The sequence below is a fragment of the Dinoponera quadriceps genome, unplaced genomic scaffold (genome assembly GCF_001313825.1).
Source record: "Dinoponera quadriceps isolate SergipeBrazil2010 unplaced genomic scaffold, ASM131382v1 scaffold2088, whole genome shotgun sequence".
NCBI lineage: Eukaryota > Metazoa > Arthropoda > Insecta > Hymenoptera > Formicidae > Dinoponera > Dinoponera quadriceps.
In genome coordinates this window covers 160,721-173,445 of record NW_014556152.1, presented here as the reverse complement: position 1 = coordinate 173,445, position 12,725 = coordinate 160,721, and the positions used below count along the sequence as shown (strand labels likewise).

Below are 12,725 nucleotides of genomic sequence, written 5' to 3'. Positions count from 1 at the left end.
ATTAGAAACGCCGAAGAGTCGCGGATAGTAGATGGGATGTACGTGACCGTAAGTTGATAGTTTTTTTTTCCGCCGTCGCGCGTCGATGACGGTGCGCGAGCGCGTGTGCACGTATATGCACGCGGAAGTGGAAGAGACCCGCACGAGGCGGGTATTTAAAATCTTACCTCGGGAATGCGCGCGTGCGTTGAGAAACATTTCGTACGTAACGTCGATTGAATTAATCTCCTTCGATCGCTATCTCGTCTCGTGCGCTTCCCTCGGCGAAATCTAATTTGCGAAGCCTAATTTATGGCACGTAATAAGCTTCAACCAAACGGAGCGGCGGTTGATTTTGCGCGCTGCTTGGCGAAGAGAGAAAGAGAGAGAGAGAGAGAGAGACAACACATACGAATTAATCGAATTAATCGACAATTATCGCGTTGATTTACGCGGAACCGCGCAGCTCGACTGTCACTTCTCACCTGTCAACCATCCGTGGCATTCTCGAACCTCCAAATTTTCGGTGAAAAATTCCGCGAATCGTCTCGGGACAGTTCCGGATCCTCAAGACTTCCGGCACGAAGTTCCCGCGATTCGTCGCGACGGAAATGCCGGGACGACCCGCGTCGAATCCACCTTAACCGCAGATACGACTCAATTCGCCGCGAGAAACCGCCTCGAGTCACGTCATGTCCTGCTTCGGCGGCCACGACGAGCAGATCTACCTAATCGAGATACTGATCGATAGACTGACGTTAACGCCCGGTAAAATCAAAGACATCGGCGGGCACCCTATCGTGATCAAGATCAAGCTGTTAGATCTGCCCGTGTTCGAGATCACGCGCGATCAAACGGACGCGTCGAAGGCAGAATTGCCGCAAGACGGCAGTGTGCGCTTCGCGGCCGGCAAATGTTGCCTGTTCGTCAAGCAACCGCGCGATCTGGTTCGCGATCTTCGTTCGACGAGCCTGAGAGCCGGGGTGTTTCGCGCGGATGACACTTATCCCACGGCCGAGACCGAATTAACACTGCCAGGCTGCCTGTGCGATCAGGTCGCCATGATCGGCAACGACCCCGGCAACCTGCCGAGGCCGTTCACGGTGAAGGGGGGCTTCCATCTTCTCGACCCGGGCGAGAATCCGTCCGGCACGCTGCACATGGAGCTCACAATCACGTGTCTCGGACGTCTCTACGCGACGCGCCACGAACTGCACCCCAAGTCCCCCGTTCTCGCCGAGAGTGAGGATAAGGAACGGGAGTTGTATGTAAAGCGTTATGTACCGCCCGAATTTCTGCCCCAGAAAGAAGCGTTGCCGGAGGTCGCCCCGATAGTAGAAAAAGCGAAACCGGAGAAAGCTAAAAAGGGAAAAGGCAAGAAGAAGAAGAAGAAATAAGGTGGCGAGTGACTTTTGCCGAAGCACTGTGTGGACGTTTTCCGATGGCTCGCGAGAAAGACGTTTGCGCTCTGAAGTGCGATTCTACGTGTTCGTTGAACGATTATTTTCGAGACTCGTCACCGTGACGACCGTCCGACAACTGGGAATGTCAGTTGACTTCGAGGCTTTCACGCACACGCGCAGCGATATCGTTCGACTTCCGGCCCCCCGAGGCATTCGCCCAAAATTAATGGCGCAATTCGGGCAGAGACATCGTTAACATCGATTCGCGTTCGCTCTCCAAATTTACCGTATGCCCGGCGACTCGTGTGACTCCAATCGCAGAACATGGCCCTGAAGAAGAGGAAAATCTGCAAGTCGGAAGCGGATCAGTTGTACATGCTCGAGATTCTCGTCGAGCGCGTGGATCTGTGTCCCGGGAAACAGCTCGACGCCGAAGACCTCGATTGCCTGATGGTGCGCGTAGAATTCATCGATCTCACGCCTGTCGATATCACCGCCGAGGAATTTATCAAGGCTGCCAGAGGTGAAAGATGTAAGAACAAAGAAAGTCGCTTGCTCGCCGACCAGTCGGGTAAATCGTGCCTGTTCACCCGTGCGCCGAGCAATTTAATACGATCTATAAAATCGACTCCTCTGAGTGTCGAGGTGTATCGAATTCCCCGGATGAAGGACCGTAATTCGTGCGACGACGGTTCGATTCTTCTTTGCGCGGCAACGGCATTTCTGCCGAGATGTTTCGCCGATCGAGTGGCCGAGGCCAAGGGCAAGATGGACGGGCTATCGGAGCCGTACACGCTGAAGAAAGCCTACACGTTGACCGACGAGCGAGGCTTTCCTTGCGGGTCCGCGTCGATCCACTTGAGACTGTCGTGCTTCGGGAGTTCTATTATCGACCATTTCACGTTTCGCCAAAAATCATTCGTACTTCAAGACTTTCCTCTCGGCGAGAAATTTCGCTGCGTGAGACAATCCGACAAGAGCGCGATCGACGATACGTTTCCGTCGAGCGAGGTTCCAAGAGCCGCGTATTCCGAACCACACGACCAAGAGGACGCGAGTTCCGCGCCGTTAACGAGACCGCAGTCAGCGCCGCGTGTGTCGATGGACCAACCGGGATTCGAGAAGCTGACAAGCGCTGAGAAACTTAACGATCGCAGATACCGCAGTCTGGTATACGCGGCTTATCCCGACGAGCCTACTTGCTCGTGCTTGCCGACGAACCGCTCGACGCATCCTCTTATGTGTCGTTCCGGATGCCTCCGCTCTTGCTGCATGGCCCTACGAAACCCCGATATCCTCCAAAACAACGTACCCGTGCTCTCTCTGCCTGCCGACCATGTGAGCGATCCGTCAAGTGGCGTTGGAGACGACACGAATCCTTCCGACGATCCCACGAGGATGAGAGGCGGCGGGGAGAAGGAAGATATCCGCTCAAAACACGTCGAGTTAGCGACGTGGAGCGGCGAGTACGCGCGGCACGGAGATAATATCAACTTGAAGCAACGTTTGATGGGCGGAAGCGAGTATCCGCCATCCGAAATGGTTACCACCGTCCTATACGAGAAGAACAAGGAAACAAGTGCAGGCACGACGTGCAGACCCCGTCCGAGGTCCGCGGACGGGGTCATGACGGGATGCACTTGTCCGGGGAAAGACCCGTTGTCCGGCAGAACGGGCACGATAAAATGCGCGAAGAAGCCATGCGTGGGTGCGGACTGCATGATACGTGCCTTCAGAGAGGCCCAGGACTTTGTGAATTCCCTCGACAAGGTGCTCGGGATGACGGGTCTCGGTTTGATGGACCCGTCCGACAGTCCTTACTTCGGCCGAGGTTACGGCGCTCAGGATATGCCGAGGAGAGGGTATCCCGCGGCGGTAGCAACAACATCGCCGAATCTGCAATACACCGCTCCTTGCACTCAGACCGGCGGTGCTACCGCATTATCCTACGCTCCCATCGCCGCCGCCGCGCCGGTACGCGGCGGAGTCGTGCGCGAGGCGATACCTATGTTACCGGAAACGCCGTTGCTCCCGCTGAAGCCGAAGAAAAAAGAGGACAAGAAAGAGGAGAAAGCGGAGAAGCAGAAGGAGGCGGACGTCGCGGCAGCCGCGCCGTCGGACGTCGAAGTTGGTCCATGCGGTGAGGCCAAGTGCAAGTCGTCTCGACGGAAGACACCCGGTAACGGCCGGTCGGAGAACGGCAGCGATTCGCATAAAAAGGAAACGGCGCGGTCGAAGTCATCGCCGAGTTCCGTTCCCGTGAAGAGCGTCGCCAGTAATCCCGGTGAACGGGCGCGACGTCCGAGAAACAAACCGAACCTGGGTGCCGGCGGTGATCGCGATGACGGAAAAGTCCCGCCCGTCAAGGCCAGCAAACGAGTAATGCGCTACGTTTACACGATCGGCGAGGTTTACCCCGGCATCAGTTACGGGCACAAAAACTGCGTAGATCCGCGAATGCGAGTGCCGGCGAACATGGGCTGGTTGTGGAACACGACCGACACGGCGAGCAAACTAAAGCCGCGGATCGGCTGGAGGCCGGGCGCGATCGGACATTATCTGTACGAGTTGCTGAAGGAGGCTAAGGGCTCTCTGGTGGAGGATAGTCGAGCGAGGTCGGTGCCCTCGCGCACCGCCGTTCGCCGCGGCAAAGCGTTCAAACCCATGGGCTACGCGTCGGCGAAGGAGGGCGAAGTGGAGACGGAGCCGCCGCCGACCCTGCATATTCATCGGAAGGACGGTACTTACTACGTGACCATGTACCCGATCAAGGGGGAGACGGCGGATGACACGCCGCGGCTGGAGAAGCCGACGAAGCCGCTGCAATTGAAGATAACGCGAAGTCGGAACGACGCGTCCGTCGCGTCGAGCTCCACCGCGTCGGACATGGAGCTCGAGTTCTCGCCACCCGCGGCGGTCAACAGGTACCGGAAGAAGCCGGACGTGGTGCACGTGGACACCCAAGTGAGACAGCAGGAGATATTGGACGCCCTCAAGCCGCCCGAAACTCCCAGAGCGAAGAAGGAAAAGAAGGGAAAAGAAAAGAAAGAGAAGGAAAGGAGGGAAAAGAAGGGGAAGAAGTAGACGAAGTCGTCGCGATTACCGACGCGATCGCGAGAGAGAAGTGGTGATCCTAATAACGGTTGATCGTGAAAATCATTCGCCTCGAGAGAAGGACGAAATGATCCGCTCGTGCCTTTCATATCGATGTTATTCGTCGACGAAAACGGAAATGTCGTACGCGTTCGTGTGTGATCTACCTTTAATTTCATCCGAACCTTGTCAGGTAGATCGGAGTCGGTCGTGGATGTAAACCGAGGATGTATCTTTATCGGTAGGAGAAAGAATCGCGTACGTTCGATACCGCGGCTTGCATCGTTGATAAAACGCACATCGGCGTCTCGTAATTCAACATTGTCTCAAGACATTCAATATGGCTGAGTGTGCTTAAAACTAACCTTGCCTGAAACTTTGTTGAATATTGTATCTTTAAACTCACCGAGAACAGGATTCATTGCGCCGATCGGAAGAGCTCCATATAACTTGCGTCCAAAATGTGAATCGGGAAGAACGTCGCGTCAAATTGACCGAATATCGCGAAGAGCCGGACAACGCGCGATACTTCATTATCGTTAATCGGCGACATATTTTAAACTATCTCAACGAACTTCGGCGTTTGGCCTCGTACTACGTGCGCCATCTGTAGTCAGCGCGCGGTAAGATTTGTCACTTTGCCGAACGCGGCCATTGTATTTTGGCAGGGATAAAGGTGCTCGGAGGGTATCTCGTGATATTTGACGTTTTCGAAGGTAGAGATGAATGTTAAGGCACAGGACGAGAAGAACACGGTCGTGCGCGAAAAGTTGCTCGATCTACACGACGTTCACATAGGAGAGGTTCCGCGGGACTCGCCGTGGTTAAATACCGTGCGCGTACACTACACGCAAGTCGGTCGGCGCAAACAGTGGGATGTGATTAAGGTTCACGACAGTGTGAGTATAATAGTTTTCAACATCACTCGGAAGAAGCTCGTGTTTGTCAAACAGTTCCGGCCAGCAGTATATTACTGGTCCTTACCAGAGAAACAAGACAACGTCGATGTCGACCGTTATCCTGCAACTTTAGGATTGTCCCTGGAGCTCTGTGCTGGTATCGTGGACAAGGAAAAACCTCTGGTAGAAATAGCAAAGGATGAGCTGAAGGAGGAATGTGGCTATGAAGCACCTGTATCTGCGTTCAGCCAAGTTATTACCTATAGGTATTATATAGTATTCAATAATTTTCATATTAATTGTGACACCTATCTTTAATTCACCTATGTTCGAGAAAAATACAATAAGCGCGGAAGTAATAATCTCTGGTATAATTTATATGTTTTCTATAGTAAAACCTGTGTTATATTGTATACAGAATTGTCACATCTAATGAAGAAAATATATCTGGAAGAAGAGTTAAGATATATTATATCTGTGATGTTTCTTTCAGATCTAGTGCTTCTGCCAGTGCAAAGCAAACACTCTTCTATGTGGAAGTCACAGACGATATGCTCATACATCCTGGTAAGTTTAAATTTAAATATGTTCCAGTTATCTCTTATAGTTATAGAAATACAGTTTTAAAGAACAATGTTTTTAGTAATATTATCAATAAATTAATACGTGTGGTATAAGCGAGAATTCCTCAATTTGTCCAATTTGAATCTGTTGTCATACTAGGCGGTGGTTCCGAGGCCGAAGGTGAGCTCATAGAAGTGGTCGAATTTAGCATTCCAGAACTGAAGAATTATATGAATTCCAAGGATATAAAGAGTCCCTCTAGTTTCCTCTTTGGCATATCCTGGTTTTTACTTAACAAATCTGAGTACTGTCTTTAGATTAAAACGAAAAAAAACGCAAAGATTTTTCTGTTCTACTTTATCTGGAATATAAAGAACTATAAGTTATATGAATAAAAACTAAGATCTCTGAACGGCAGTTTCAAATTAATTACCAGAGAAAAATCAGTGCTACCATTCGGTTGAGTTTATTTAAAATAAAGCATATGTACATAAGCAGTCACGCGAGATATTTGCATAATGTAAATTATGCAAAATCACAAACTGGCACTCAATTGCTCAGTTCGTCTTTTGTGAATTGGGAGCTGACCCATGCAAGGCCCCACTTTAAATTTGTTAGTAAAAATTTCAAAGCCTTGGTCCATTGTTCCTCTGAGTTGAATTGTATCCTGTCAAAAGAGGATAGAAATGCTGAATATATTTTTCGCACTGACAAGTTTCATACAAGCATAGATCATAATACAGATATAGATGAATATAATCAAACGCAGATTTTCTATCACAGATCAAGACATCCATGTTTATGTACATATACCAAAACGTACTTTATAGAGTAGGAGTTGCCCGTCGCGGTGTCTTCTATTTTACCACGATCCATTCTGTATGGTAGGCAAAAACCGCTGTCTCCTTTTTCTACTTGTTCCTTAAATTGTTGCAAACAGTCCAGAAACGCCACCATAGCCGCGTCGAATTTTGTATCCCACAGGAACTTGAATCCGCCACTTCCATATAACGGAAGTTCCTTGTTTTGATCCAACGCCTCGATGTAACTATGATTGCCAAATGGCACTAGTCGGAAACGCTTAAACGTCAAGTTCATTTTGCGCGCAAGAGACGATAGTAGAAGCGTCGTTTGTCCCCATGCCGCATTTATTTCGCTCCAGTCTACTGGAACACTTGGTAATCGACCTAGTCGGAACGAATTGATGGTTCCAAAGTGACCCGAATGCCAGATATGGAATGTGGCGTTAAAAACGTTCGTTTTCTTCAGCCTCTCAAGCTGTGAAGCTGCGTACGCTAATTGGCATTCCAGACTGAAAAAAATACTCAATTTTAGATAAAACAATAGTGGGAGGATGAACGATTTAGTAAGCAATTATTTTGCTCCTACGTGTCGCGTCAAGCGTATGCATCAATGTGTATCTATTTTTGTAAAATATGAACTCTTTTTAGGGAACTTCATTCACCTGCGACATTCGTCTTCAGCTAAGAGGACATCCCGTTTGTGCTTAGAATATTCTTTCCAGTACCTTTCCTCTTCACTTTGTAATCTCTCCCTTTCTCTCTCCTGTTGCGCTATAGCATTTTTAGTAGCTATCTCCTCTTTCCTCAATGCCTCCAGCTCTCTTATCATTCTTTCTTCTTCGGACTGTACATCCTGCAATTCCTTTGCTAGGTTCTCCATCTCCACATCCTCGTGTCCTTGAAGTTGCTGTTCTATTTCTAGTTTTTTCAGGTACTCATTGTAATCCGACCATTCTCCTTCTGTCATTCTTAATTGCTGATCCATTATAACCAACAGGCCATCTGTACACTCATCACAAAGAGGATGATCTGCTGAACTGCTACTGCTGAGAATGTCAAATAATGTTGCTCGTACCTGGAAAGCATACTAGAGATCAGAGATTGGAGTTATACATATACATTTTGCTGCCGTGCTTCTCTCTACCTTTAGATGATGACTTAAGCTTTCAGTTTCACCGGAATCACCAACCAACATGAATCCATTTGTACCATTTCCTGATTCAGTTAATCTGAATGGCGGTACTAAGTGTTCTATGCTATCGCTTTGGGTTTCTAATCCTCCGACTACTTGCTGCTGTATAGGAACTGTAGTAAAACAAATGATTATATATTTGCTCTAATATCAAAGCAAGTGTCAAATGATATTACCAATACGAAATAGAAATTACCTACGTGAAAGTTCGGCAAGCGTATGCTCCCCGAGATGATCGAAACTAGAGTCAAGTCTAAGTGGCTGTAAACACCGTTGGCACGCAAAGCTCACGTTCGTCTTCATGTCCACCATCGTGTTGATTATTATCGAGGTGAACCAAAGGGAATAGTTCACCGCACAATCCTACCAGAGTGCGTTGTTATTTACGAATACACGACGCATAAAACAAGGCGCACATGATATATAGTTAATCAGCTGTAACAAACAGAAAGCGGCCATTCCGTAGGTCATTTCAGGCGACGCGTCCTCCGAAAAAATGCGTTTAAACTACGTCCGATATACACACCTTCCCAGAGTACGCTTCGGAAAATGCATCCCCTGAAACTCTTACGGGATGGCTGCTCTCGGGTTTCTCTTTGTAGTAATTTACGGTCTGTTGTGAAAAGTATACGAGTGGCCAACGGCTTGCCAGGCGTCATCTAGCAGCAACGTGTAAAACCCTTTTGACAAATGTTTCGAGAGAACTTGCTATGAGATGATTAGATCGCGCATGGAATTCACTTTTGATATGTGAAAGAACGCCATCTAGCCGAGCAGATACGCATTCCAACGACTCGAAATTACCGCGAACTGGCACGATCACGTGATGATTTCAAATAGTTCAACACGGCGATTTTCAGTTATGGAACGGCTCATAACGCGATCGGACGGGCGTGCGCATGCTGTTCCGTATTTCTCGCGATTCCAGCTCACCTAAGGTAAGTTTCGCGTGAATTGCGTCGGGAGTGCCGAAAATAAAGACCGTGCGTGTATCAGGACCAAATATCGTCCGATACTTCACGATTCTCGTTTGTCTCAGAATTGTTCGGAGTATTGAGTGAGATTCGTATGCATCCATGTTGGAAAATCGCGATCGTCAAATTCGTGACGATGCTCAATTACGGAACGAATCGCGTCGGGACAATGTGGATTCGTGGAATCGTTCCGTGTTTTTCGCGATTCCTACTAGCCCAGGATGAATCTCGTGCACGAATCATCGTCGGGAGTGCATTCGAAAGCATCGTGTATCAGGACTATATATCGCCCGATATTTCTCGTAAGCCTTTATCTCATAGAATGTGCGTCCATATTGGGAATCGTCAAATTTGTGATACGATGCTCGGTAACGGAACGAATCGCGTCGGGACAATGCGGAATCGTTCCGTGTTTCTCGCGATCTCGACTCGCCCAGGACGAATCTGGTGCTCGAGTCATCGTCGGGAATGCTGAAAGTGAGTATCGTACGTGTATCAGGACCAAATATCGTCCAAAATTTCTCGTAAGCGTTTGTCTCATGGAATGGGTTGTTACGAATACCGAGTGAGATATGTATGTGCGTCCATATTAGAAAATCACGATCGTCAAATTCGTGACGCGATGCTCAGTAACGGAACGAATCGCGTCGGGACAATGCGAATTCGTGGAATCGTTCCGCGGTTCTTGCGATCCCTACTCGCCCAGGACGACTCTGGTGCTCGAGTCATCGTTGGTAGGGCCGAAAGTAAATCTCGTGCGTTTTCTCCTGTGTTGACAATTACTGTCGAACCGGAATGCGTGCGTAAATCGTGAAACGGACTGCTGGAATTGCCGAATGAGAGTACGCGCGTAAAAATGGCTTCCATAGTTGGTGAAGGTTACTGCTCATGTTTACTCGCCGAAGGAAAAATGGTAAGTGTCGATTAAACAAAGATACTACAACAGATATTATTGCGAAAGAGAAAAGATTTGTTAGGAAATAACGAAAATTTTGTAGGGTTTGCTGGAAGAATATACTTCAGCAACATGTTGCTATGTGACACGTTGAATGTTAATTTTTATGTCTTCAAAATGGTATATTCTAGCATAGTATAACTGTCGATAATTATATTTAAAATTATATCGCGTTGTTTATATGAATAGATATATTTCTTATGTATTTTTCATTATATATTTTGTGACGTAAATATTATCTTTTCATTGAATTATAGAATTTTTTAGTTTGTGTTTTTGGTCTGATGAAAATACGCGAGTATAATTTTTCAGTGCATAAAATGCAATTTGTCATTGCTGGAAATAAGGTTTCTTCTGTTATCGACGTTTCTGTTATCGACATTTTTGTCTGTTATTATAATATAGTAACTGAAACGACCGAAGAGGAGTGTATCATCCGAGGATAACTTGCGAAGATAAAAATAGTCATTCTCGTACTCGGCTATATCGTCTCGACAAAATTTATATCAACAAAAAATAAAAAAAAATGTATTTTGTACAATTAATTATCAATATGTGTAAAATCAATTTTTTTTTTCCAGATTACCTGGTCAGTAAGTATCAAGCTATTTCCTTAGAATATACAGATGGCGCTAGGTGAGGCTTAGTTAGATGCTGCGCTCTAGTGTCGATTCGCAATACTAATAACGCTCTTCTCAACTGATCTATAGCGCCTACATTTTACAATGCCTTTGCCACATATAAAAACATGTCCGTATAGATATGACAAATTCTCTTATGATCTAAAATTACAAATTGGGTTAGGTTGCTAAACTATGCGATACATTCCGACTAAATTTTTGCGCTTTATTTCGTAAGTAAGAATTTGATCTCCCGATTCCTTTCGACAAGCGCGTGCGTTTTTTTCCACATCCCACAGAGACACCGAAATCCGTTTCGATATTTCTTTTTAATCGAAATTAAATATTATCTCCGAAGACCAAGGAGAAAATATTCGGTGATCATCGGGGGGAAGAAGGGATGGCAAAAGTTCCGCCACAGTTACTTTTTACGCGATTTATATAACAAAGTTGTGCATTCGCGTTTATAAATGCCCGCGACGGAAGTTTCCGTCTAATCCGCACGTATTTTATGCGACGCGCGAAGAAATTACTTCTCGATGACAAAAGCGACGCGGATCGAACCTCAACGTATTTATATGACAGCCGGTAGCTTCGTTGCGCGGATTGCCATGTACGAGCTTATGCTAATGTCTGCGACGTGTGCGCGAGCGCGCTTTAAGCGATAATTTCGCCGCGTATGCATAAATATCGAGTGGCTGCCAAGGATCAACAGGTGGCGGCTCGTTTCTGCTTCTTCGCTCTCCCGTATTCGCACTCGCGCGGTATAACTTAAGTTTCACGCGCATACGTCAGCGGCGCCCATTAGCCGGCGGCAATAACAATCGGCATTTTCCAAATGTAACCGCCCGAGCTTTCGCGTACTTCTTTAATAACGGCTACGACCCCCATCGCTTTCCTGTCTACCGTCGGTGAATTATTATACGCGAGCTTTTTACCCACACGGTGCGTATCTACGCCGGTCCGCGCGCTCGAGAAGCGCGACGAATCGCAGCCGACTCAAGCCACGTCGCTCACTCGGAATCCTCCGGCTGGCTCCGCGGTTCCCTCGGAGTTGCCTGAGATTAAAGGCAAAACCAAAAAGATATTTAATCAACCGGATACTCGGCATCCCGAAGCGACTGCGCGTTGCTTCCCGCCTGAGATTAAATTCGAAATGAAAGGGGAACGTGATAATTCGGAATCCGCGCGCTTACCTGCGCGGGGCTCCGGCTCGTATCCTGAGATTAAATTTAATTAGGATGGATTTTTTTTTTCTCTTCTTTCCTCAGCGACTTGGAATTTCACATCTTCCGCGACCTATGAACGTAGGAGCCAGCGGTACATACACCCAGCGTTGTTTCAATTATGCGAAATGAGAAAGATAAAACGATGACGGTAAACACAAACGTTAGGATCCTTCGGCACGGTTACGCTAATTAATTGCCCCGCGAGATTTATCGCGTTACCATATTTTCCGACTGCACGTGTAGGCACCCTTCCTGTGGAAGGAAAAAAGGAACTAATGTAAATTACATTAGGAAGTTTAATTGCTCATTGGGAGTGAGTTTCGCACATCGGCGCGAAGATAAATCCGCGAGGGTACGCCTGCATTAGAGTGCGATATTTGTCATGCATCGTGCACTCCCGAGCATTCTCGCAACGCCTCGCGGCTTGCAACTTAGTTGCAACCGTGACTGCATCGGAAAGTAAGGAACACGTGAAACGAACGATGTACATCCTGTGGTCTAATAATATACCATATTTCCGCCGAGCGATGCGCCGCAAATAGCATCCTTGCAATTTGCAGTTAAGGTTCGTACGATCGGTGTAATACATACTGTCACTTCGGAATCAGGACATTTAACATTTTCATTCGAGGGCAAAACGAAGAAGGCGCACACGATAACCCGCTTCTTTCTACCATCAGAAGTCGCGAGGTACCGTCGGCAGCTTTCACATCGCGCGATATCGGCGTTACTTATTTCGTGAAATTTGCATCTTGCATTTTTTGCGCGTTGCACGGTTGCAACAATAATAATAATAGCGGCTGTAATAAGCGAGATCGGAGTGCACTCAGGAGCGCGGACATAAATCTTCATTTATTACACCGCGAATGCGTCACCGTGGCGACTTTTTACCATTTCGCGCAACATCGAATCCCCGATGAGAGATTTATCATTCCTCTCTTTCCGATCGTCAACGCGCCTCCACTTTCTATGCAAATCATCCCATCAGGCTCGTTGTACAAGCCCGTGTGTTCC

At 47.5% G+C, this 12,725-nt stretch overlaps 4 protein-coding genes across 6 annotated transcripts; 3 read left to right on the top strand and 1 right to left on the bottom strand.

The window, feature by feature from the left end:
- The first annotated feature begins 671 nt into the window (after positions 1–671).
- Positions 672–1,376, top strand: LOC106746993. Its single transcript, XM_014624214.1, has one exon. The coding sequence runs from the start codon at positions 672–674 to the stop codon at positions 1,374–1,376; it is 705 nt and encodes a 234-aa protein (XP_014479700.1).
- A 330-nt stretch (positions 1,377–1,706) lies between these two features.
- Positions 1,707–4,466, top strand: LOC106746992. Its single transcript, XM_014624213.1, has one exon. It carries the CDS (start codon positions 1,707–1,709, stop codon positions 4,464–4,466), a length of 2,760 nt encoding a protein of 919 aa, XP_014479699.1.
- A 661-nt stretch (positions 4,467–5,127) lies between these two features.
- Positions 5,128–6,350, top strand: LOC106746998 (uridine diphosphate glucose pyrophosphatase-like). Its single transcript, XM_014624223.1, has 3 exons — positions 5,128–5,640; positions 5,868–5,941; positions 6,098–6,350. Exons 1-3 carry the CDS (start codon positions 5,198–5,200, stop codon positions 6,253–6,255), a joined length of 675 nt encoding a protein of 224 aa, XP_014479709.1. The 5' UTR covers positions 5,128–5,197; the 3' UTR covers positions 6,256–6,350.
- Positions 6,351–6,381: 31 nt separating this feature from the next.
- On the bottom strand, positions 6,382–8,629 carry LOC106746997 (beclin-1-like protein). Of its 3 annotated transcripts, none has more exons than XM_014624219.1 (6): positions 8,460–8,629; positions 8,134–8,368; positions 7,886–8,046; positions 7,404–7,828; positions 6,762–7,250; positions 6,382–6,605 (listed from the first exon to the last, which is right to left on the bottom strand). In XM_014624219.1, exons 2-6 carry the CDS (start codon positions 8,243–8,245, stop codon positions 6,488–6,490), a joined length of 1,305 nt encoding a protein of 434 aa, XP_014479705.1. In that variant the 5' UTR covers positions 8,246–8,368; positions 8,460–8,629; the 3' UTR covers positions 6,382–6,487. The 3 variants fall into 3 exon arrangements, with proteins under 3 accessions (XP_014479705.1, XP_014479707.1, XP_014479708.1); XM_014624221.1 differs by having other exon boundaries at positions 7,404–7,816; positions 8,460–8,628; XM_014624222.1 differs by lacking the exon at positions 8,460–8,629 and having other exon boundaries at positions 8,130–8,213.
- Between the last annotated feature and the right edge of the window lie 4,096 nt (positions 8,630–12,725).